Source organism: Sapajus apella, unplaced genomic scaffold, assembly GCF_009761245.1.
Source record: "Sapajus apella isolate SASKATOON/1434 unplaced genomic scaffold, GSC_monkey_1.0 scaffold41, whole genome shotgun sequence".
Lineage (NCBI taxonomy): Eukaryota > Metazoa > Chordata > Mammalia > Primates > Cebidae > Sapajus > Sapajus apella.
Window position 1 is genome coordinate 7,562,892 of NW_022436981.1, and position 26,074 is coordinate 7,588,965.

The 26,074-nt window shown below is 36.6% G+C and overlaps 1 protein-coding gene across 3 annotated transcripts in view; it reads right to left on the reverse strand.

Annotated features, from left to right (window-relative positions):
• Positions 1-26,074, reverse strand: part of CRISP1 (cysteine rich secretory protein 1) — a 35,245-nt gene that overhangs the window by 3,580 nt on the left and 5,591 nt on the right. The window contains exons 2-7 of one of the 3 annotated variants that reach the window (XM_032299360.1): positions 19,045-19,112; positions 13,758-13,886; positions 10,229-10,319; positions 8,818-8,966; positions 2,930-3,027; positions 528-616 (exon numbers count right to left, since the gene is read on the reverse strand). In XM_032299360.1, coding sequence (XP_032155251.1) covers positions 528-616; positions 2,930-3,027; positions 8,818-8,966; positions 10,229-10,319; positions 13,758-13,886; positions 19,045-19,110 — 622 coding nt within the window. In that variant the 5' untranslated portion in view covers positions 19,111-19,112. Of the gene's footprint in view, positions 1-527; positions 617-2,929; positions 3,028-8,817; positions 8,967-10,228; positions 10,320-13,757; positions 13,887-19,044; positions 19,116-26,074 lie in introns of those variants that run through there. The other 2 variants (XM_032299361.1, XM_032299362.1) reach the window with 2 other exon arrangements.

A 26,074-nucleotide genomic window follows, 5' to 3' on the forward strand; every position in this document is an offset into this window, starting at 1 on the left:
AAAAAAAAAAAAAGAGGCTGTAAGGAATAATGTGAGCATCAGCTAACTTCTTAGATGTCTCACAGGAAGCACAGAAGAACAAGGATCACTCAGGATAAACGGCATACTGCTATAAGTGGTCAGGCAACCTGAGTAGTCACGGAGTAGCAGCCAATTGGAGAACACTGGTAAACTGAAAGCAATGGGACTAAATTATGGACTGCAATAAGGGGGGCCAAGAACTTTTTAGAGAGCAGAGAAAAATCTACACTTACCTCACATTTTTTCTTATTTGACTGTAATTAACTATTTTTATCTATTGTGTGGGAACTCAAGTTCTCAGACCTAGACGTTGTAACTTCCTTTGCCATAAGTTAAATCAATGGTCTGAGTCATTCTGGCAATTGGGGGAGGGGTAAGCAGAAATAATTTGCATATTTTCTGTGGTATAAGTGAGATGAAAGTTGTAGAAAAGTGCAATATTCTTCAATGCTTAATTTAAAGGATGTATGGGTTTAATGCAAACAAACAGAATGCATAAAACTTACTGCAAAGTTTGTCTTCACAGTTATTTGGGCAGTCTGCACACGGAACGCCCATCTTATAAGGTTCATTCTTTGTGTCAGGATCATTTCCCCTTAAAGAATAAAAAAAAGTGATTCCATAAAACCCATCTGTGAAAAATGCATATAACATTTTACAATGTACAACCAATTTTAAAAACAAATTGTTTAAACATTCTTGTAAAGAACAGTGATAATTTTTAAGATGGGTGTAAGATTTCCAGTCTTATAGCTATAAGTTTTTAGTGCATAGAACCAATAAATGTGAGTGACATGAAAATATTTTTCAGACAATATGCACATCTCCTTGGACAGTCAAATCCTAACAGTACTTGGAAACTCTGGATACTGCCAAGTACAAGCAAGAAAACTTACAAGCAAGAGGGCTTTAGAGACAATTACAATAGAACGCTATTCTTCATTAATACCTATAAGGACTCGGTAAACCGTCACCTAAAAGGGCATGATTCTTACCAATGTTAAGAAGAAAATCTCAAGTGAGACACACTACAGAGGTTCTAACTCCATCTTTCACTATGTCATGAGAAACTTTTTACATGTGAATGTCTTTTGTTGAAACAGATGGTTTATACATAAGAGGAAAGTACATCAGCATGGATAAAACTAAAGTGCTGGGGTGTGGGAAAGAGAGTAGATGAGAAGTTCTAGTTCTGGACTAATTTGAAACTTTGGAAAAGACAGGAAGGGTTCAATGGCTTATCCCTGTAATTCTGTAATTCCAGCACTTTGGGAGGGCAAGGTGGGAGGATTGCTTGATCCCAAAAGTTTGAGATAAGCCTGGGGAAAAAAAATGTCAGGCCTGGTGATGCATGCCTGTATTTCCAGCTACTGGGAAGGCTGAGGTGGGGAGGTGGGAGGATAGCTCTAACCCAGAAGGCCAGTGCTGCAGTGAGCCATGTTGACACCTCTGCACTCCAGCCTGGGTGATAGAACAAGACCCTATCTCAAGAGGAAAAACAAAAAAGAAAAGACAATTCTAAAAACACAACATAGATAATTTCTGCTTCTTAATTAACATAACTTAAAAAAAGTAAATGTTCTGGTTTTAAAAAGCCTTTCAAAATCTGATATTTGTTTATCTGAGCTGCTAAAATTTCTTTTTGAAAAGGAGGTTATTACTAAATTCTGTAAGAAATCTAGCCAGCAACTTGGACTAATCCTCAACCGAGAAAATTCTGTCATAGATCTCCATTTTTTTGTACTTTTCTTTTTTGGATCAGTTGAAATTCACTGCAGACCACCAACCCCTGCAAATACATTTTGCAAATGATGTGTTGTAGGAGCAAAGAGATTTTATTGTCTTCAGCACAATTTATATGTAACTCATATAGAGTTATTATATGATGATATTACACTCTGAGTCAATAGTGATAGTGGAGGCCCCAATTGAAAATGTGAAGTATGGTAGTGTGTTTTCAAAAAAATCACGTTCATTGATTTATATTGAACATCTTGTATTATGCTATCTATATGGGAGACAGTGATTAAGTACCATGCATAGAGCTCACTTTATGGAGGAAAGGCTTATGCGTTAATCTAGGAAATACATGTAGCTGAAGGAAATACCTAATGACCTGTTACCGACTTTCATCAGCAGAAGTGATATTGAACTGGCATTTTCAGTCAAATATCAGGCATTTCTATCCAGCTCTGAACAATCTTCCCTTTTTTGATAACCATCACTGGAGCCACACAGAGAGGCCTTGCAGTCATCCTTGTCTTACTTAATCTTGCTTCATAATCACAGCTGATAGGAGAAGGTGCACCAGACCCTTACCGAAACAATCAGATTAAATTTTCTAGAAATTGCAACTAGTATCTGTGATAGAATCTATAACGTGTAAATTTAATTTTTAAAGAGAAGACATACATCAACTTTTTGATTTGATAGCTAAGTACAGGGAAAGACACTTGGGTCTTTCCATACGTTCCCATTTCAAACTCTACTGCATATCTATTCTTTTGGTCTAACAATACTCTTGTTTTGTTGAAGTAAATGTTCTTGTTTCTTTGCTTAAGCAAATTTGTTTGTCTCATATAATAATTACCTGAAGAATCAATGACATGTAGGAAGACTGTTGGTAAATTGCTTTGAAAATATAATGGAGTTTTTTTTAAATAAGAGAAAATGCAGGCAAGGGAATAATATATAACTAAATACGTGTTTTCACATAACTAGGAGGTAGCTGAGATTCAAACTATAGCTTGTTTAAACATTCATCTTTGAAGGACATCTGGGTTATTTCCAACTCTTGTCTATATGAATAAAGTTGCTATAAACATTTGTGCACAAAAAAGCCAATGTTTGAAAAACTAGGTTGGGTTACTTTAGGAGGATATATATGTTAAAAATGAATAATACCTACTCATGACAATAGTGACAAACGTAGAGATACTGAGGTGATCCTTTCTGACGGCATGATGCAACGGCACAGCCAATCAGGTAAGACGAGGCCCAAACAATCTGCAAAGATCAAGAGTTGTTTATTGCAGATTAGATATTTTACTAAACGACTATAATTTCAATATTGTCATCCATGGTTAAAAGTAAACATGTTTGCTTTTAGGTTTACTCTGGGCATGGCTTAACAAGAAGTCATAGAGACAAAAGGATTCTCATGTGTCTAGAGATACCAGACATGCACCTCCACACACATCGCCACCCACAATGAAAACCAGGTGGAGAAAATCAGCTGACAGGGGAGGGTGACTTGATAATTGGCATTGTCTCTGTTTATTGTCAGTTTTCCTTTTTGAAAATAAGTTGGGTTTCTAGATGTAATTTCTAATTTTAAAAAATCCCAATGTTCATTTTCTCTGGGATAGGAGAGATGAGTAGAGAAATGGTAAAGGTACAAAAGGGAGTGTTGATCATTTTGCTATAAAGAGGCTGATGTTCAAAAGGTACTTGAATGTGGCCTTTCCAAGTACATGGGCGGTACATGGCTATGCATAGGACTCATTTAACCCATCATATCCAGTATACTCAGAGATAATAAAACTCCATGTCAATTCTCCATGACTCATTCTTATTGGAACAAAATATGAGTGGCTATCATGAGTGCTGGCTCTTTCTCCCCTTCTTGTCAAACTTTTGTGGACAAGATAATTTATCAGTTTACATGATGAAGGCCGCTTGGTGGTTATGTAAAAATCAAAGCTTGGAAGAAACTTTTCCTTATTGGTCAGAGAACAGGCATAGTGTAGAGTACATATTGTAAAGTTGGCTTTTGAGGAAAAGTGACCCAGATTTAAATTCCATCATTCACTTCTTGGGTAGGGTGTACTTCGAAATTTGCTTTATGTCTCGGAGTTTCATTTTCTCAGCTTTAAAATGGGATACAACAATGCTGTCCTCTACATTACAAGCGAATGGTGGGATTAAACACTCAAATATTTATGTGGTCCAAAATGCGATGCTTTCAGTAAATGTGATTTTTCCCGCTTGTCTTCCCTGCCCTACATGAACCTGGGTAGTTTTCTCACAGCTAATCCTAGAGACTTTCCTGACATTTCCGTTCATGTTCTTGATTAGAGAACATGTTTGCTGTGACTCTTTTAGATGAAACATTGTTTTCTCTTTACAAAGAGAGTCATGCATGGGTGTCAATCTCTTCACACCATATGGCTTTTAATTACCTGCTGCTAACCTAAGCTTTTTTTTTTTTTTTTTTTGAGACAGAGTTTCACTCTTGTTACCCAGGCTGGAGTGCAATGGCGCGATCTCAGCTCACTGCAACCTCCGCCTCCTGGGTTCAGGCAATTCTCCTGCCTCAGCCTCCTGAGTAGCTGGGATTACAGGCACGCGCCACCATGCCCAGCTGATATTTTGTATTTTTAGTAGAGACGGGGTTTCACCATGTTGACCAGGATGGTCTCGATCTCTTGACCTCGTGATCCACCCGCCTTGGCCTCCCAAAGTGCTGGGATTACAGGTGTGAGCCACCGCGCCCGGCCTAAGATTTTACTAAAACTTTCTCTAACCAGGAATAAAAATTTTTATGGTGTAGATTCTTTGTTTGCAGGTTCTTCCTATCATTTTCTACCAATGTGTATTTTCCATTAGAGACCCTGTTGAACTCAGAATCTAATGGAGCACATAACCAGAAATATAATTTTAATAAAAATGCAGCTGAACCTCTGTTTTGCAATATTCTCGATATACATGAATTGGTAATAAGATTATTGAAATTAATTTATTCATTTGTTCCTTTAACCCATAGCAAAGAAAAATTGAAAATGAAACTTTTTTCATTAGGTCTTCAGACACAAACAATTTTAGAAAAAGAGCTTTTATTTTGCAAAACTTTTCTATGAGCATACTAATGTATTTATACAAGGCTACAGAAAACGTCGGAAAATATCTGGAAAGGCCTTGCAGTGTATTCCCCCATTAGGCCTGCTGTCATGGGCTTATTCAACTTCAAATTAACGTTCTTCTTGTTCAGTTCATTCTGCTTGGAACCCTATCATCTGTTCCTTGCCCTTCCCTGCCCTCACCTGCTTCTGATTTTTAGAACATCAGGTGAAATGAAGTTCCCATCCCTCAAGTGCATATGAAAGACTAAGAGCTGTGTAAAGACCACTGGACTAGGATTCAGACCTGGGTTCTAGTCCTAGCTCCACCATCTACTAATCATGAAAGGAATACATAACTGGTGGATTGTAAAATGTTTCTGTATTCTACTGTGTTAAATTTTAAGCAAATGAAATCACATTTGTTTGATTTCATTGTCCTAATTCCTTGGAAACAGGAAATGAGATATTTTGATAAAATGTGTTCCATTTGGAAAGTAATGCTGATTGACTTTGAAGGAGACAAATCAAGATTATCCAAAGGTAGTAGAATTCAGTTACTATATCACAGTGATAAGATAATGCTTTTGTGATAAAATTGTGGGTTAGTTGACTTATATAGGAAATAGAAGGCTTGAATCAAGGCCACAATTTGTTAGATTTTTAGCTTTCTAGATATTCATTTTATTTTAATCCTCTAATCCCTTGATAAGGTAAATTATATGATTAAATAGTTTAATGTTGAGATACTCCTGGATTCTTGCCACATACCCTTTTTGTCTAAGTGTATCAATCTTAAAAGAAAATGCTATTTACTGATGTTTTATTTAGGTTTCTACATTAATTTCTGTGATTATGCCTATCTTTTAAAATGCTTTATCTTTATTGGCTTTTAACATCAAATTTAAGTAGGCTTTATTTCAAGTAGATTTTATTTTAGATTTTATGAAACTTACCAATGGGCACATGTGAGAACATAGTGAAAGGAAGCAGTCTGCAAGCCAGAAAAAGAATCCTTTCAAAAAACTAACTACACTGACACTCTGATCTTGAACTTCCAGCCTTCATAAATTCAAGAAAATAAAATATGTTGTTGAAGTCATTCAGGAATGTGATATTTTGTTATGGTAGGCTGAGCACACAAACAGATTTTGATATCAAGAACTGAGATGCTGCTGTAACAAATACCTAAAAATGTGGAAGCAGCCGTGGAATTGGGTAATGGGTACAGACTGGAAGTTTTCAAGTGCATGCTATAAAAAAAATGTAGATTTCCTTGAAGGGATTGTTGATAGAAATAATGGCATTAAAGTCTATTCTGTCTCAGATATAAAGGAGGGACATGTTACTGGAAATCGGAAGAAAGGTAATCTTTGTTACAAAGTAGCAAACAAAATGGCTGCTGCCCTGTCTTCTAGTGTTTTGTGGAAGACAGAAGTTATGAACAACAAACGTGGATATTTAGCTGAGGAGATTTCAGAGTAAAGGGTAGAAGGAGTGGTTTGGTTTCTCCTTACCACTTATAGTAAACTACAAGAGGAGAGAAAGAAATCGAAGAAATCTTTATGCAAAAAAGAACCAGAACTTGAAGATTTACAAAATTATTAGCACATCTATATTGCAGAAAATGAGAAAGTATTTTCAAAAGAATACCCTAAGGATGTCGCTGAGCAGCCGTTTGATAAAGATACCATGGATATGATTTAAAAATTTAATCATACATCTCAGCAGAAATAGAGGCGTGATTATATAGCAGAGGTACTGCCAGTGTGAACTAAAGTGGACAGAGAAACAGACCTAAGTGAAGGAAGAAAGGTTGTCAGACTTCTTAGTCTCTTCAGAATGAAATGATAGCTGTATTTTATTGCAAACATGCTTTGTCCTTCAAAAAAAAGGGAAGAATGAATTCCCAAATGCTTCAAAGATCATGGTGGCTGCCCTTCCCACTACAGGTCCAGGGGGCAAGGTTGCTTCCTGCTTAGCTTCACAGTATTGTCTCTTTAGGTGATCTCTGAAAACAGCCATGTTAGCAGGGCCTCTTTAGAGTGTCATTTGATGAGGCTGATTCACTGGGCTAAAGGGAAAAGGCTGCCCACAGAGCCATGGCAGCCAAAGACTGCCCCCAAGTTGGCCAAGAGCACAGAGCATAAAACCAAAGAGAATTATTATCAAGCCTTAATGTCACATGACATTTCTCTTGCTAGGTTTTGGACTTACTTGGGACCCATCACTGCTTCCTTTTCTATTTCTTTCTTTTGAAATGAGAATGTCTATCTGATGCCTGTCTTTCAATAGTATTATGGAAGCAAATAACTTTTCTTATTTCATAGGTTCACTGACATGAGAAATTTTACCTCTGGATGAACCACACCTTGAATCTCATGCATTTAGATAATATTCAGATAATATTTAGATAAGACTTTGGGCTTTAGACTTTAGAGTTGATGCTGGAATAAATTAAGAATTTGAGGGCACTTGGGATGGAATGAATGTATTTTGCATGTGAGGTGAAAATACATTTGTTGGGAAGGGGCAATACTACAATGTTATGAGCTGAATTGGTCCCCTAAAATTCATATTCTGTACCCATAACTTCCATCCATTGTAGTTGCATTTAACAACAGAGTTTGTAATGAAATAAGGTTAAATAAAGTCATATGACTTGAGCCCTGTTCCAGTAGGATTTGTGTCCTTATGAGAAAAGATGCTAGACAGCTTGCTCTTACAATCTCTCTTGTCTCTGTCTCTATCCTTGCTTCTGTGTGGCTCTACTTTTGAACTGGGGAAAGGCCGTGTTAGGACACTGTGAGAAGGTGCCAGGCAGAAAGCTTTCACTAGAAACTGTGGTTTATCAGGATCATAGACTTCCGGTATCCAGAATGTGGGAAAATAAATTTCTGTTGTTTAATCCACCCAGCTGTGGTATTTTGTTACAGCATTCCAAGCAGATTAATAGAGCGATGATGTGAAGAAATTGCACATTTTGTAAATTGCTGGTGGGAATGTAAAATGGTGCAGCTGCAATAGAAAATATAATAGTACTCCAGTTTTTCAAATAATAAACATAGTATTCACATGTGATCCAGTAATTCTTCTTCTTGGCATATCCCTAAAAGAATTGAAAGCAGGCACTCAAACAGACATTTTCACACCAATGTTTAAGACAGTGTTATTCAAAATAGCAAAAAAATGGAAACAACTCAAATGCCCATCAGAACAGACAAGCAAAATGTGATATATACACAGTGAAATACTGTTTAGCTACAACATGGATGAACATGAATTTCATATAGTATGCTGAGTGAAATAAAGCAGACACAAATGGACAAATACTGTATGATTCCACGTGTGAGGTACTCTGAGTAGTGAAACTCATAGAGACAGAAAGTAGAGTGGTGGTTGCCAGAGGTTTGGGGAAGTAGGACGAGGAATGGAGGGGTGTTGTTTAATGAGCACATAGTTTCAGTTCGGAAAAATGAAAACATTCTGATCATGAGGTTGCACAGCAATTTGAGTGGACATATTGCCACTGAACATTCATCCTACCTTAATGCTGAACATGAAGCCATTTAAAAATGGTTAAAATGGTAATTTTTAAATGCATATTTTACCACAATAAAACTAAAATCAGAAATCAGGGGGTTCTCCGTATTACAAGGTACCATTATTTTCACTTTTTACACACACTACAAATGTCAAATGAGATTGATGTCTTATGATTTTGTGACTTTCTGGAAAATCTAGCAAGTAGAGAAGGAAACTAGGAGGTTAGGCATCTTCTCTAAGCCATATTTTGAACAGAACACTTCCTTCTATTTCAAATTGTAAGAGGAACTCGGTAAATTGAGTAAAAATTACCATGAGAGGGTAGAATGACTTTCCGTTGTTTCTTGGCTTACGTTTCCACATTCATGATTATCTCTTAAATAATGTGTGTGCTTGCCAGCACACAGGTTACCTGAGTGTAGTGGTCAGTTGTTATGCCATCATCTGCTGACGTCCATTGTCCATGTTTGAAATACTTAGACTCACTGTGCCAGACTCCGATTACAGTTGACCATGATACAGGATAAGATGTCATATGCATATTTTCTCCACAAAAAGTATCTGAAATGAGAAAATGGGCTGGTCATACTCTGAACAAATTGGAAATACTATGCAAGGAGACTTTTCTCATTTTTATTTTATGAATGGTTCACTGATCATCTTGATAACATCTTCTGAGAGGGAGTAAAATCAGTTGTATCCCTGCTGAAAGCCTGCTTCCTCATTGATGAGTGAGCATGTGGTACTCAAGTTTGGTGAAAAGTTGATAGTAGATAGTGAACAAGCTTTGAAATCAAATCAATCAACATTTCATTCTCTGCTGCTTCCAAGCTGCCGGAGATTGGTAAAACCAAATCAGAGAAGCCTAAGAGCTTTAACAGGGTCTGTGGCTTAACAGAAGCTACACACAGGTCTTCATAATGGTGTCCCCTCCAAATCTCATGCTGAGATGTATCCCAGTGTTGAAGGTGGGGCCTGGCTGGAGATCTTTACATCACGGTGGTGGATTCCTCATATAGCTTGGTGCTGTCCTCATAATGGCGAATGACATCTCACAAGATCTTGCTGTTTAAAAGTGTGTGGCACCCCCCGACTCTCTATCCTTGCTTTCTCTCTCACCATGTGAGACACTCGCTCCTCCTTCAGCTTGTACCATGACTGTAAGCTTCCTAAGGTCTCACCAAAAGCCAAGCAGATGTGGGTGCCATGCATCCTCTCTAGCCTGCAGAGTCGTGAGGTAATTAAATCTCTTCTCAATAAATTACCCAGGTTCAGGTATTTCTTTATAACAACACAAAAACAGCCTAACACGGAAGTACTGATTTTTTTTTTTTAATTTCCTGGAAACTAGCAGTAAGTTACCTAATTTATATAATTCATATGCTTTAAGATGGGCTCATTTTTGAGCGCGTGAAATTGTCTCATGGGCAGCTCAGGAGGGTTGCATATAACTTGTTTCTCAACTACATTATTGTTCCAAATAACGGAACAAATCCCCATGGTGCTACCGTTGAGTAGCGGACATGACTACTCAGAATGGAGACCTACGTCTCTAGCTGTGTACTCTACTAGTCCGCCATACTGAGAGTTTTGATTCATTTTTCCTGATAGTAAGAACTTGGAATCTGAAAATGTAAACATGTAAACCTTAAAAGAATTAATGAGTTAAAATACTGTAGTGGTTCACAGTTCACTGCCATGTATGACCCAGTGCAAATAAAGAAATCTAGATGACTTAATTTACTTTCATCAAGTTACTTAACAATCCCTGTTTTACTGTTGTTTTTTGAGTCCGAAGGCAGGTCATATGGATACACACTTACTTGGAAGTCTCCTCTCAAGTGGGTTACTCTCTGTCATATCACAATACCTTGAAACCATTCTGGCATTTTGAGCAGCCTCCTCACTCCAATTCTACAGTGGAAAGAAAAAAAAAGCACACGTTCTAATTAATATTTTCATTAGATTCTAATTTATTGTTTCTAATAATCCACGAGATATAATATCTTTAATTGTGTAAATTTAAAATGTAAATAATGAGATTACTGTTAAATGTCCTAGTAGAAAGAGAAAGACAACAATGTTCATTTATTATGTTGGTCCTTGAATTCACAAATCCAAAACTTGGTAATAACATTCAGAGATAGTTTCTCTCTCAGCTGTAGTAGAGAATTTAAGTAAATGCTTCCAGGAAAACAGACCAGAGTTACAATTCCAGCCTAGTAATTTATTTGTAGTTTAAACTCAGACATATTATTTTATCTCTTTGGATCTCAGTTTATCCATCTGGAAACTGTTACCTGTAATTTATGCCCAAAGGTTTGTTCAAATGTGATAATCCAAGGAATACAATTAAGATGTGCCAAATTTTAAGTATTCAATAAATGATGGCTGTGATTAGAAGGAAGTTCACAGTCATATCTACATCTAAAATGATGAATTACAAAAATAAAAGCTAACTTCACATGCCAGAATGTCACTAATTCTGTGTATATTTTCTCTCACTTTAACCTCACAGCAACTCTACAAAAGAGGTAATATTATGTCTATTTGTAAATAAGGGAACTAAGTAAGGCACAGAGACGTTAAGTAACTTTTAGAGGTCACACTATAAATAATTGACAAAAAGACAATTTGGATACATTTAGGCTGGCTTCAAAGTACTGACTTCTCAGTGTGCATCAGCTGTGCTGAGTTGAAGCATTTGGTCAGGTATGACTAAGTGACAGCTGTTCTCCCAATGCAGGAAGGGAGAAATTCTGTATCTGTGACAAATGATCTCCCTAACACTCTTCTATCATTGTGGTGCGTATGAAACTGCCCAATTTTTACGAAGGACTGAGATTATGAACATTTGTCTTATCTGAGTTCCCTTTCCAGGAAACCCACCATCAGGCCCCCCAGATGATAGCAGGGAAGTGAGGCTTTCCTGATCGTCACACCTGGATAAGAAGACACAGCTGCTGCCTGTTGGCCAACTCCTTTTCCTTGTCCCTTCTGTTTTTCCGTCCATCCTATATAAACCTTTAACTTTGGTTGGTTAGGGAGAGGGAGGGATTTGACAGTTAGACTGATAGCACCTGCAACAAAGCCTTTCTTCCCAGGTAATTGGTAATACTCATCTACTGATTGGCTTTCTGTGCTGCAAGAAACCAGACCTTGGCTGAACCTGGTGTTCAGCAACAAATATATGAATTTAAAAGAATACCGTTATATGTGCATATAACACATTGCCAACAGAAGTTGTAGAGTTTGTTTTTACTGTAGGTTTTTATGTGAATACTTCCGCTACTCTTTAGAATGTTTGGAGGACACTCATTTTCAGTATTGTCCTGAGCATGTGAAATATAATTATTATGTGTATATGCTGCCATCTTGTGGTAGATATTTAGAATTACTCTTGAGGTTGATGAATTGACTAAACCTTGAGATGAATTAAATAGCTCAGTACCTAGCACGGGGTAAAAACATGGTTTTGCAGGTTTTGATAATTTCATAATTTCAAACAAAAAAAGATTTATTTTAGTCATGGCTATGTCTAACTGTTGGAGCAGAGATGACACCACACATTGACAAGTGTATAGGCTCTCTGGGCACGGGGAATACCATCACACTCACTAGTGAAGAAAACTTGCCAGAACTAGAACTTATCTGGTTAAAATATAGCAGGCTGTTTGTACTTTGAAGAAGCTGTATAGGACATTACTTTTGATTAATGTTGGTGAGATACTTCTTTTTGTGACATATTCAAAATTAAAATTAAAGCTGCTATTTATGATGGTACCAAAGGTCTGCATTCCAGCTTTAACAAGAGGCTCTACTTAATCAGCTTCAAATATTATGTTCAGAAACATTTATTTTTATTTTTTAGAAAGTCTCTGCCTGTAATTGTGTTTAACTCTTCAGTCCTCTTGTTCCTTAAATTTGCTGTTGCTACTTCTATCAGTGCAATCCTATACATGTCCTATGCATTGTTTATGGAGAAGCTGAACCCTCATATTTCCTTTGAAATATTGCTCAGTTTCACTGGCACACTTACTTTTATCATCTTGTTGGTATTTCATACCTTTGTACCTTAGCACTTGAATGTATATATTCTTATATTATTTCCAGTGTTTCTTCTGCATGTGCCATTTATCTCCAATCTCCAATTGGAGGCTATATTTTTCACTTTAACCTCGTTTGTATCTCCTAGGTAAATTTATTTGCTCATTTGGCAATCAAGGAATTTGGACTCTACTTCTCCAGATTCTTGGATCTGGCATACTTGCATTTTAATCTGGGCTCTAGTACTCATGATTTTGGATAAGCTACTCAATTTTCCTTAGATTCAGTGTTAAAATCTGTTAAATGAAGAAAATTGTATTGGGAGAATGAAATGAGTTAATATAACAAGGTATTAGAAAAATGTCTATTAATAATAGATACAATATGCATGTTTGCTCCAACACCATGTAGGAATGCCTATGAAAGCTATTGATTTTTATTTTTAGTTCAAATACCCCTTTGGATTTTAAAGTGATTAAGAGATAAATTTCAAAATCATTTATCTATTTCCTTATTTCATCCTTTTCATCATTTGCAAGAGAAAGGTGTTCCTTAGAATCACCCTGCAGAGCCTGCACTATTTCTAACCCGTGTTGCTATATGCCAGTCCAGGGTTCAAGGAAGCCGGCTGAGGGTGCTCATGAAACTTAGTGGTGCTGCTGGATAACAAATGTGAGGGTAATCACCTAAACATCTGAGATTTGTCTTGTAGCAGAGCATACCAGGTTTATAATGGAAATAATTTCTCTGCCTCTTTATGGGATGCAATTAAAGTGGGGGATAAACTTGCCAATATTTATTTACCTGGCCACATCAAGTAACTAGATATCCAGACATTTTAACTGTCAGATGAGTGTCTTAGCCTCGGGACTACGGCCCAATGAAGACCGCTAGAAATGCATAGGTAACTTGTTAATCAATATTTGTCATGCGTACTGGCAGCATCAGTTGGGAGCTGGCTGTGGTATCCAAGTCAGATCTCCTGAATCAGGGTATCCGAGAAGGAGGCCCAGGAAGGTGTGCTTTACTAAGTTCTTCAGGTGATTCTTGAGCACATTAAAAAGGTGGAGAAGCACTGTCTGAGGGCAGAGAGGGGTGAAGCTCGACTGGCTGAGGTCTGTCACTGACTAACCACATAATCATCAGAAAGGTACTTCCCATCTCTGGGCCTCTGTTTCTTTATGTAAAAGATTTGTTGTGAAGATAAAACTTGTAACATTTTAAAAGTGCATAGAACTTAATAAAAACTCAGTAAACACCGTTACTATTATTGCCATCATGTACGTTGCTATTGTTTGATCTTACCATCTTCAGCATGTTGCTGGCTGGTGGAACTACTCCTCTTCGGAGGCTGTTGTGTACAGTAACGATCTCTTCTTGTACATTTGCCAATTCAGTGAGGAGCTTAGTAAATTGCTCTCTAGCTGATTTCTTCTGTTACCAGAAAATTATTAATTAATTAGTGTTACTTCTTTTAAGTGGAATTTGTCACATATATTTTGCAGTTTTATAGTTTAATATTAAATAAACAGTGATTTATAGCATTTTTGAATTTATAATGTCTCAGTATATTGGATTCAATTTCTCCAGTGCTAGTTTTGAGTATTTCAGAAAACTAGGAAAGTTTTCGGGCTGACATTACATTAGTCCTCAGAATAATGCATTGGTTATCCTGTGATTAGGGCTTTCCCAAGTTCATACTTTGGGCCACATTGAAGCATTTTTAACTGGGCAATAAGATCCAAAAAGGGAATGTCTTAAAATCACACCTTTTACTTACTCACTTCTCTGGTTTATTCTCCACACCTCCTACCCTACAACAAATGTACTCTTTGCTTCCCAAATAAACTACTTGTACTTGAACCCTGGTCTAGTGGTGTGTGTCTGGGAGAACCCAAACTAAGAGATTCATTATTGAGGACAAAGCTGGAAGTGTTTTCAATACAAATTGGGTGTCTTCTTCCTGTTCATGTGAGAAAACATCAATGCTCTCAAGTGTATGTGTGAGACAGTATAACATGGAATTCAAATTCAGCGTACAATCTTGAATTTGTGACTGTTCTTTTCATTTATTTATTTTTTTATTCTGAAGCTCACTAAGAAGAAAAATTTATGGCCAAAGTATTTAGGTTAGCATTAATTGCTATAAAGAACATCTTTGTGTGTGTGTGTGTGTGTGTGTGTGTGTGATATCACATGTACTTCATTTTTTTTTTAATGTGGCAAAACTAATGTACTATAATGTGAGTGGTGTTTGTTGCTTCCTTAATTACCACATGAACATCAGCACAATTTATGAATGGATACGATCTAGCACCAAACTTACACAAATATAGAAATATTCACTGTTATTTATTTTATATCAATAGTTTAGGGTATGGAGAGAAAACGTAAATATAGAATTTAGAAGACCCCTTTAGAGACTGCCTCTGTGGACGTACTCACGTGGTGTCATTTTTTTTCTCATGTTGCAACTCACTCTGTTTGGACTGGAGGAGAGGCTGAGGACCCGCATGATTCCACATACTATTCCCAGATGGTAACTCTCCTTGCTCCTCTGAAAACCTCTGCTCCAGAAAAACTCATGACACATGCCTCTCATACCTCATTCCTGAACATTTATTTAACATCCTACCATGAATTTTTTTCTTACTTCCTCTCATTCCTAAAAATTGGGTTTCCTGAAATGAATTCATCTTTTCTACCCAAATTTCTGAAGTCAATTCAAAGGAATTTAACATCCACATGGATGACTCCAACTCTTTGATGTCATAGGCCCTTAAAATCTTCCTCCTGTAGACTTCTCCTTTGGTCCGCTTTATCCTCACTTTAATGGTGACCAACAATATCTCATGATCATCCCAAAACACCGTACTTCCCAAAATGCTGGTCAAGCATTTCCCTGCCTGATCAGAATTTCCTGTTCTTCCAAGTTGCCAAGATCAGCCGTTCTGACTGCCCTTCAATATAATAGAGCCTTTTCATTCTTCCTTTTCTCTACTAGCCGTCTCTTGTCTTGTCTTTCTTCTCTATCTGTGTTCTCTAATTTCAGCAACTCTCCCTTTACAATATTGAGTCTTTTGTCTGCACACCCTCATCTAGAAATACCTACCGAAAACACCACAACTTTGGATGAGACTGACAATTCTCCTGCCTGCTCTGTCAGCTGAGCATTGCTAGAAAAATGTCTCACAAAACAACACAAACCTGCATGACCCCAAATCAGTATGACTGATCTCAATAGTTCCTTAATTCTTCTAATCAGTTCTAATGAATTGTTTTGTTAGCTCACTCGGCCACTCTCCACATTATTGTAGAAGTTTTGCACTCTCCCCTATTCACAACTACCTTCTCTCAGTAGGTTGCGAAACCTCCTTCTTCCCTCAGCAAAGAGAAGCCATCAGAGGCAGCTGCTTCAACTGCCTTACCCAGTCTACCCATCTACCTGTATCTGTCCCTTTCTTTCCTCCTCTTCTGTGGTACTAGAGAATGGGTCACTCTTTCTAATCTTTCTAAGGCTCAACTTTCCAACAGTGTTATTAAGTCCATTTTCTTCTATCATCCCCCCAAATCTTACATTATTTATTTTCTTTTCATTTTGTGTTTGCTGACTGCCACTCTTTCCTTCTGGCCCTTCCCAGTGGTGTTCATTTATGATTCTGCAGCTTGTATCTTTTTTTTTTTTTTTTTTTTTGAGAAGAAATCTGGCTTTTTTGCCCGGGCTGGAGTGTGGTAGCACGACCTTGGCTCACTGCAGCTTCTGTCTCTAGGCTCAAGCCATTCTCCTGCCTCAGCCTCCCAAGTAGCTGGGATTAAAGGTGTGCACCACCATGCCTGGCTACATGCTGCTTACATCTTAAATAAGCAAACATCTCCTCATTTACCTCACTTTCACATTCAACTATTGTTCTCTGTCTCTACTCTCTTTCTCTATCAATATTCTGGAAAACATTGACAAATCTGGCTGTCTATAATTTCCCAAGTAACAGACTCTTGCATTTACTTCCCCCCGTTTTTTCAATAATATGTTCTCTATCACAGGTGATCCACCTCCCTCATTGCTTAGGCATTAGGCAATGTCTGGAGAAATTTGGTGTTGTCATGATGGGCATGACAGGGGGAGAGTGCTCCTGCCATCTTGTGAATAGAGGGCAAGGATGCTACTGCTAAATTCCTACAAGGCACAGGACAGCCCCCACTACACCAAATAATTGTCCCACAGAAAATGGCAATAAGGTTCAAGTTGGGAAACCCTACATTAAAAATTCTCCTTTTAAGGTCTCTGACAAGCTCAATTTGCATATACAATGTTGGTTTACTGACTTTATTCTACTTGGTTTATTGGTTGCTGATTCCTATGACTAAGCTTTTGGTGTAGAAATACTCTTTCTTCTGGTGTAAGGAACAAAACACTAGTTTTTTCTTTCCTTTCAGCCTTCTCTGCTTCCTTCACCTGGACTGATTGTGGCTACTGCCTGCTTTCCACTGGCCTCCCTGAATCCACTAATGCTTTACTACGTCGATTATATTCTCTCTCCCACTGCTTGCTGCATCCTTTCATAATCCATTCTCCACTCATCATTCAGAATAAAAAATTTAAAAACAGTTTACCATTCATAAAAAGAGGAGCTAAATCTTTAACAAGGTCTTTGAATACTCTGCTTATTTTTCAGCCTCTATTTAGGATATAAATACATACACACACTTATCTCTGCTGTAGACACACTGATTTTTTTTTTTTTTTTGGTTGTTGTTACCTGAATGTGCCAATTTCCTTCCTGCCTTAGAATATTTGCCCATGCCTGTACCTTTGATAGTACACCTAGAGAGCTTGCAAGACCAACTTATTCTTCAGATCCCAGGTCTACTATGTGCTCAGAGAAGTCTCTAATTAGCTCAGACAAGATTCAGCCTGCCCGTTACCTGATCATAACTCTCTATAGTTTTCCTTAAAAAAACTTTTTGGGTAACATTTGCCAGATTGTCATGGAAAACTACCTATATCAATAGTAAAAGCAATTTATGTTAAATTAGATGCTTAATATCCCAGTAAACTCTGACACTATTGGAAGTTTAAAATACCATTCAGGTCTGGTGGTTAGTTTATTTGCTTTCTACTGGAGTCTGAAAAAAGAAAGCATAAGACTATTTTTTGTGTGTGTGTGGGCAAATTCAACACATTATTTACTTTAACTGGGACTCATTAAAAGTTTATGTAATAAATTTGTGTTGGGGGCTTAATTTATCATCTGGTTTAAATTTAAAATTCTTAAGCCTTTATTTTATGACCAAACTGTCTATAAAATGTATGAAAATATTCTAATAATTCTCTGTTATAGAACATAAACATGTTGTTTTATCAATGCCTTCTACTTTTTCTTTATATTCTTGGTCAAAAGCAAATTGGGTATGGTTTCTCTTGGATGGGTGGAGTTCTACCTATCTGCTGTTTGCTCTGGACTTTTAACTAGTGATACTAATTTCTTCTTTCACATGGCAATCTGGGCTAGGCTGTTTCCCAGAACTGGGCCTAAGTGGTCTAGACAGTCTAGTACTAGGTCTTGGCGGTAAATATAGGTTTCTGACTGTTTGCCTTTCTCCCTTCCTCTGGAATGGTTGCTATGCTGCAGGTTAGCTTTTTCCTTATTATGAAGCATGGAAGTCGCCCTTTCATGGTGGGGAAGTAAAATGGTCAGATAATCAGAGGGAAGGAAGAAGTCTTATTGAGGACTCTAATTCCAGCTTACTGGAGGATTACTGGACATTAAACATGAGCTCCACCTAGTCTCTCTTTGGGGAAGAGGAGTGAGTAATAGGATCCAAACACCAAACCAACACCCGAATAGCCTAATGCATAAGGATTTTTTTCAACCATAAAACTAAGTGCCTTTTATTTCTTACTTCTCTTACCTGGCCTATGAAAATATAAAGGCCACTCATTTTCTAAACCAAAGTTATTTATTTCAGTTAATCATAAAATTTTGAGTAAATTAAAATATATATTATTTTCTTTATATCATTGAAGTTATTTAAAGGTGAATATTATTCTCTGATCATAAGCTATTATATCATTGAGGGTTTTACTCCTGTTTTGTGACTGTTAAAATTATTGTTTTTAAGAATGAGTGAGATTCAGGTCATATATCTTGATACCATCACTTATGGCTCCTCACGTCACTCTGTGCTGTTGGCACCTTTCCATTTTATATTTAATTTTGACATTTTGAATTCTTATTATAGTAAAAACTTATATAGTTTATCTGCATTCTCAGCTTTTTTGCTTGTATTATCCAGAGGGGCTACAATGAAATAGATATGGACCCATGGAGCTAACTGATTAAGTATAATTTCAGGCCCTGCCATGTCCTAGTTCTCAGATATTAGCCATATGACTCGCCCTTCCTATTCTTTGGTTCTCTTCTGAATAACATGGTATTAAGATGAGTACTTGCCTAACAGGGCTATTGTGAAAACAAAGTGAGTAATGTGTGTAGTGGCCTTACAACAGTGCATCTAACGTAGTGAATTCTATTTAAATGTTAGCTCTTAGCTTTATTTAAAAGTAATTATGAAACATACAACCCTCACATACTTTCATGGTCAACATAGGCAGTAAGCAAGCAGCAGCAACCAAAAACAAGAGGTGTTTAATTGCCATCCCTGAAAAGAAAAAATAACACAAGTTTAGATTATTCTCAACTCATGGGATAACATCTTGTAATAAACCTTATTTGAACCACTTTTACATGTGTTTGCATTTTTTTTTTTTCCAAAAGAAACCTTCAGGATCCGAACAAGGTTTAATGTGGGACCCATATAGGAAGACAGGACTGTTGTTGGAAGTATAGTAGACTCTCAAAAACATAAATTGTTTTAATCGCTGGACTTTTGAATATGTTATATTGTGTGACATGAGGGAATTAAGGTAGCATATGGAATTCAAACTGCTCATCAGCTAACATTAAAGTAGGGAGATTATCCTGAAATATCTGGGTGAACCCAATATAATCATAAGGGTATTTAATGTTGAAGAGGAAGTCAGAAGAGTCAACGTCAGTGATGAGCATGAGACAGACTTGACCAGCCATACTGAATTTGCAAACAAGGAAGATACTCTGAGCTAAGGAATATGGATGGCCTCTGGACATAGAAAAAGGTAAGGAAACAGATTCTTCCCTTAGAGTTTCCCTGTTGACAACCTGACTTTAGCCCAGTGAAACTTATTTGAATTCCTGACTTCCAGAACAATAGGATAATAAACCTATATTTATTTTAGAACATTGAATTTATGGTAACTTGTTATAATAGCAAGAAGAAACTAATATAAGAACACAGAAAGATTTGATTTAAACTCTCCATCAGCTACAAAGTACAGGAATAATTTGGTACTACTAACTTATGTAAGTGACTTAGAGATATACTATAATATCTGATCACCTTGCTAAGCATGGCTGTCATTATGAGTCAGAAAAATCAGACCTAATGTACCTTCTCCTTTATTTTTAGTTAACATAGCTAGCTAACTCTAGGATATTAATAAGTAAAATGATTAAATTTGGTTGGCACCTTCTTTTCACCATCTGCTAAGTTTATTTCTGAATTAATCCTGCTGTGTGAGAAGCAAAAAAGGCTAAGTTTGGTTCTCATTTTATAAAACCAAACACTTTTAAAGAGCAAGGTAACAAATTTGTGCAGAATAATACAGGGCAATTACTTGTGCTTTTTCACCCAATGATGTAGTTCACCATTGCTTTCACACTTCCCCTGCTTACTGCCAGACATGCTTAATATGAGAGAGAACTCTCTAAATCAATTCTTTCAGAGAACATACACATGTAAGCAATCTCACCTTTCTCCCTCCAAATATTCACATAAACCTCTCAAGATTTATCATAATTTGGTGACATAGGTGATGAAATATTCCCTTCTCTTACTAATCCTCAAAAAATCTAGTAAAGCAGATAATTTTAACTCTGAAGTAACTGAAAAAAAGTAAACTAAATGGGAGATTCTGAGGGGAGGGCCTTCAAAATAGCAGACTAAGCATCCGGCACTTGCCTTCTCCATAAAGAAGCACCAAAATAAGGAATAGATAATTAAAATTCAAATATACCATCTAGTATTCAACAGAGAAGTGGCATGAAACGCCTAAACCAAGGAAGGAGAGAAAAATATGGCAGTCTGCTCAGCTGGGATCAGCTGAAAGCTTGGAAAGGCTCCTTAGTGCATGCAAAGGGTAAGTGAGTGACCCCCACTAGTGCACATTTTCACCATGGACTTCTGCATCCTAGCCATTGGGATGCCCCTAGGTTCTCACAGACCCCTGAGACTAACAGAGAGTTGCCTGAAGACTGCACAAAGGCACAGTTCCAGAGGAATGTTCATGGTAGGTCCCATGGGTTTCACACACTCTTTAGTCCTAGACAGCTATGGAAAGGTGCTTTATTGACAGTCTGTTTCCAACCCAGCTGCATCCTGCACAGGGGCCAACAGTCCTTGCATATCCACATCTCTGGAACTGCATTGACATTCCCACCTGTAGCATCTGCTGCAGCTAGCTGTTGCTCCCAGAGATGGTATATTTAACAAGTGATGAAAGAAAAAAAAGAAAAAAACAACTTCTACCCATGGATACTGTAACCAAGAAAGTTATCCTTCATAAATGAAAGATGATAAAAAAAAAAGTATTTTCCAGACAAGCAAAAGCTGAGGGAATTTACTACCATTAGACTGGCTCTACCAGGAATGCTTAAAAGAGTCCTACACATGGAAGTGAAAAGATGTCTACTACCATGAAAACACACAAAAGTATTAAACCCACTGGTAGAGCAAACACAAATAAGGAAGAGAAAGAACTCAAATGCTATCACTACATAAGACCACCTAACCACAATGATAAACAATAAGAGAAAAAGGAAACCAAAAATATACAAAACAAAAAGAAATCAACTAATAAAAGGAAATATCAATAAAAACATTGAATGTACATGGATTAAATTTTCCACTTAAAAATACAGATTGGTTGAATGAATTAAAATATGACCCAGCTGTATTCCTTCTATAAGAAACTATCTCTCCTGTAAAGATAGATATAGATTGAAGGTAAAGGGATATCAAAAGATATTCCATACGAATGAAGACCAAAACCAAGCAGGAATATCTTTAGCTATATAAGATAAAACAGACTTTAAGTCAAAAACAGCAAAAGGCAGACAAAGAAGGTAATTATGTAATGATGAAAGGATCAATTCAGCAACAGAATGTAAAAAATCTAAACGTATGCACCCAACAATGGAGTGCCCAGATATATAAAGCAAATATTATTAGATCTAAAGGGAGAGGTAAACTCCAATACTATAATAGTGGGGACTTCAACACCCCACTCTCAACATTAGACAGATAATCTAGGCAGAAATTAACAAAGAAACATTGGATTTAAATTGTACATTTAACCAAATGAACCTAACAGACATTTGCAGAACATTTTATCCAATAACTACAAAGTGCACATTCCTCCCATCAGCACATGAAACATTCTCTAGGATGGACCATAAGTTAGAAAGCAAAACAAGTCTCAACAAATTTGTAAAAATTGAAATGATGTCAAGTGTCTTCTATTACTACAATGAAATAAAACTAGAAATCAATAATAAGAGGACCTTTGTAAACTGTACAAAACATGGAAATTAAACAATAGGCTCCTGAATGACCACTGGGCTAAGAAAGAAATTAAGGAGGAAATCAAACAATTTTTTGAAAAAAATAAAAATTGACATAACATACCAAAACTAATGGGGATATAGCAAAAGCAGTGTTAAAGGCAAGCTTATAGTAGTAAACACATATCTCAAACAAAAGAAAGATTTTAAATAAACAATCTAACAATGCATATCAAGAACTAAAAAAAATAAGGACAAATCAAACCCAAAACTAGAAGAAGAAAGTTTAGAGCAGAGCTAAACAAAATAGAGACTTAAAAAATAATACAAAGGATCAACAAAATGGAAAGTTAATTTTTTTAAAAGATAAACAAAACTGATAAATGAGTAGGCTGAGTGACCAAAATAAAAAAGAGGAAACCCAAATAAGCAAAATCAGAAATAAAAAAGAAGATATTACAATTGTCACTACAGAAATATAGAAAATCATGAGATGACCATGGATAACTACATACTAACAAATTGAAAAATTTAGAGAAAATAATAAATTCCTGTAGACTTAAAAGCTACCAAGATTGAATCAGAAAGAAATAGAAACCAGGGCAGGCTGGGCGCGGTGGCTCAAGCCTGTAATCCCAGCACTTTGGGAGGCCGAGGCGGGTGGATCGCGAGGTCAAGAGATCGAGACCATCCTGGTCAACATGGTGAAACCCCGTCTCTACTAAAACTACAAAAAATTAGCTGGGCATGGTGGTGCGTGCCTGTAATCCCAGCTACTCAGGAGGCTGAGGCAGGAGAATTGCCTGAACCCAGGAGGCAGAGGTTGCGGTGAGCCGAGATCGCGCCATTGCACTCCAGCCTGGGTAACATGAGTGAAACTCTGTCTCAAAAAAAAAAAAAAAAAAAAAAAAACCAGAGCAAACCAATAATGAGTAATGAGATTGAATTGTAATAAAAACTTTACGAATAGATGAACTAACATCTATTCTTCTCAAACTATTCCAAAAAAATTCAAGAAAAGAAAAGTTGCCCTAATTTATTCTAAGAGGCTGGTGTTACTCTGATACCCAACCCAGACAAAGGTGCAATGAAAAAGAAAACTATAGGTCAATATCCCTGGTGAACATAGAGGCCAAGTTCCTTAATAAAATACTAACAAATTAAATCCAACAGTACATGAAAAAGATAATGCACCATGATCAAGTGGGATTTATACTAGGGATGCAAGGATGCTTTGACATATGCAAATCAATAAATGTGATGCATCACATTAACAAAATAAAGGAAAATAACCATATGGTAATCTCAACTGACTCTGCAAAATCATTTGATAAAATTTAACATCTGTTCCTGACAAAAACTCTCAACAAACTTAAGAAATGAAAGAACATAACTTGGCCATGTGTGGTGGCTCATACCTATAATTCCAGCAATTTGGGAGGCTGAGGTGGGCAGATCACTTAAGGTCAGGAGTTCAAGACTAGCCTGGCCAACATAGTGAAACCCCGTCTTACTAAAAATACAAAAAAATGGCCAGGCATGGTGACATACATGCCTGTAGTCCCAGCTACTCGGGGGGTGGTGGGTAGGGGGGCAGAGGTGGGAGAATCACTTGAACCCAGGAGGCGGAGGTGGCAGTTAGCCAAGATCATGCCATTGCACTCCAGCCTGGGAGACAGAGCAAGACTCCATCTCAGAAAAAGAAAAGAAAGGAAAAGAAAAGAAAAGAACATAACTCAACGTAGTAAAAGCCATATATGACAAATTCACATCTAGCATCACACCGAATGGGAAAAAGCTGAATGTCTTTCCTTTAAGGACTAAAGCAACACAACATTGTCCATGCTCAGCACTCCTATTTAACATAGTGCTGGGAAGTTCTAGCCAGAGAAATCATGCAAGAGAAAGAAATAAAAGGCATTCAAATTGGAAAAGAGAAAGTCAAATTGCCACTCTTTGCAGATGATATTATATCTAGAAAACCTAAAGACTACCAAATTCTGAGATCTGATAAGTTCAATAACTTTGCAAGATACAAAATCAACATGCAAAAATTAATAGTGTTTCAAATAAAATATCTAAAGATAAAGTTCACAAAAGAGGAGAAAAAATTCTACAAGGAAAATTACAAAACTCTTATGAAAGAAATTGACAAGGACACAAAATATTGAAAATAATCCCATGCTTATGAATTAGAAGAATTAATTTTGTTAATATAACCATAATGTCTAAAGCAATCTACAGTCATTACAATTCTCATCAAAATACCAATGTCATTTTCCATAGAAATAGAAAAAATTCCTAAAATCATATGGAACCAAAAATAGCTTAAATAGACAATGCAATTCTGAGCAAATAGAACAAAACTAGTTATCATACTCCCTGAGTTCGAAATATATTACAAGGCTCCAGTAAATAAAAATCATGGTATTGCTAGAAAAATAGATACATAGACCAATAGAACAGAAGAGAGAACCAAGACATAAACCCACATATATACAGCCAAATGATTTTTGATAAAGACACCAAGAACATTCATCAGAAAAAAGATATCTTCTTCAATAAGTGATACTAAAAAGTTGGATATTCATATGCATAAAAATGAAAGTGGACTCATCTTTCACCATATGCAAAAATAAACCTAAAATAGATTAAAGACTTAAACACAAAGCCTGGAACTATAAAATTATTAGACAGCAACATAGGAAAACACTTCAGAACATTGATCTAGGCAAAGCTTTTATTACTAAGACCACAAAAGCACAGACGACAGAAACAAGAATAGGCAAATGGGACTATGTTAAACTAAAAAACTTTATAGCAAAGAAAACAATCAACAGAGTGAGTGGCAATGTGTTTAATGGGAATAAACATTTGCAAATATGCTGGACTAATATCCAGAATACGTAAGAAACTCAAACAACTTAACAGTGAAAAAACAAATAATCCTATTAAAAAGTGGGAAAAGGACATGAATAGACATTTCCCAAAAGAAGACATACAAATGGCCAAAGAATATATGAAAAGAATGTTCAACATCACTAATCATCAGGGAAATGCAAACTGAACAACAATGAGATATTATCTTGCCCCAGTTAGAATGACTATTATTAAGACAAAAGAATTACCCAAGCTGGTTATGATGCGATGAAAAAAGAGCTCTTACATGCTGTTGGTGAGAGTAGCCACTATGGAAAACATTATGGAGATTCCTCAAAAAGCTACAAGTAGAGGTACCATACAATCTAGCAATTCTATTACTGGGTATTTATCCAAAAGAAAATAAATCAGTATATCAGAGGAATACCTGTACTCTCATGTTTGTTTCAGCACTGTCTGCAATAACCAAGGTAAGGAACCAATCTAAGTATACATTAATGGCTGAGTGGACTAAGAAAATGTGGCGTATATACACAATAGAATGCTATCAGCCATAAAAAAAAGAATGAAATAATGTCATTTGCAGTAACATGACTAGAACTGGAGGTCATTAGTTTAGGTGAATAAGCTAGGCACCAGAAGACAAATATTGTGTATTCTCACTCATATGGAAGCTAAAAAAAAGTTTATCTCATGGAGATAACAGTAGAATGATAAATATCAGAGACTGGGAAGAGTGTGTGTGGAGGGTGGGGCATGTGAGAATGGATAAAGAGAGGTTGATTAATGGGTAAAAACATACAGTTAGATAGAAGAACTAAATTCTAACGTTTCATAGCAGAGTAGGGTGACTATAATTAACAACAATGTATTGTATATTTCCAAATAACAAGAAGCAAGGACTTAATTTGTTCCCAAAACAATTCAAGGTGAGGCTACTCCAGGTGAGGAATGCCCCAAATATTCATACTTGAATATTACACAGTCTCTGGATGTAGCAAAATATCACATGTGCCCCATTAGTATATAAACATATTATATTATAGTAGAAAAGGAGCTTCTGACACAAAGTAGATTGACATA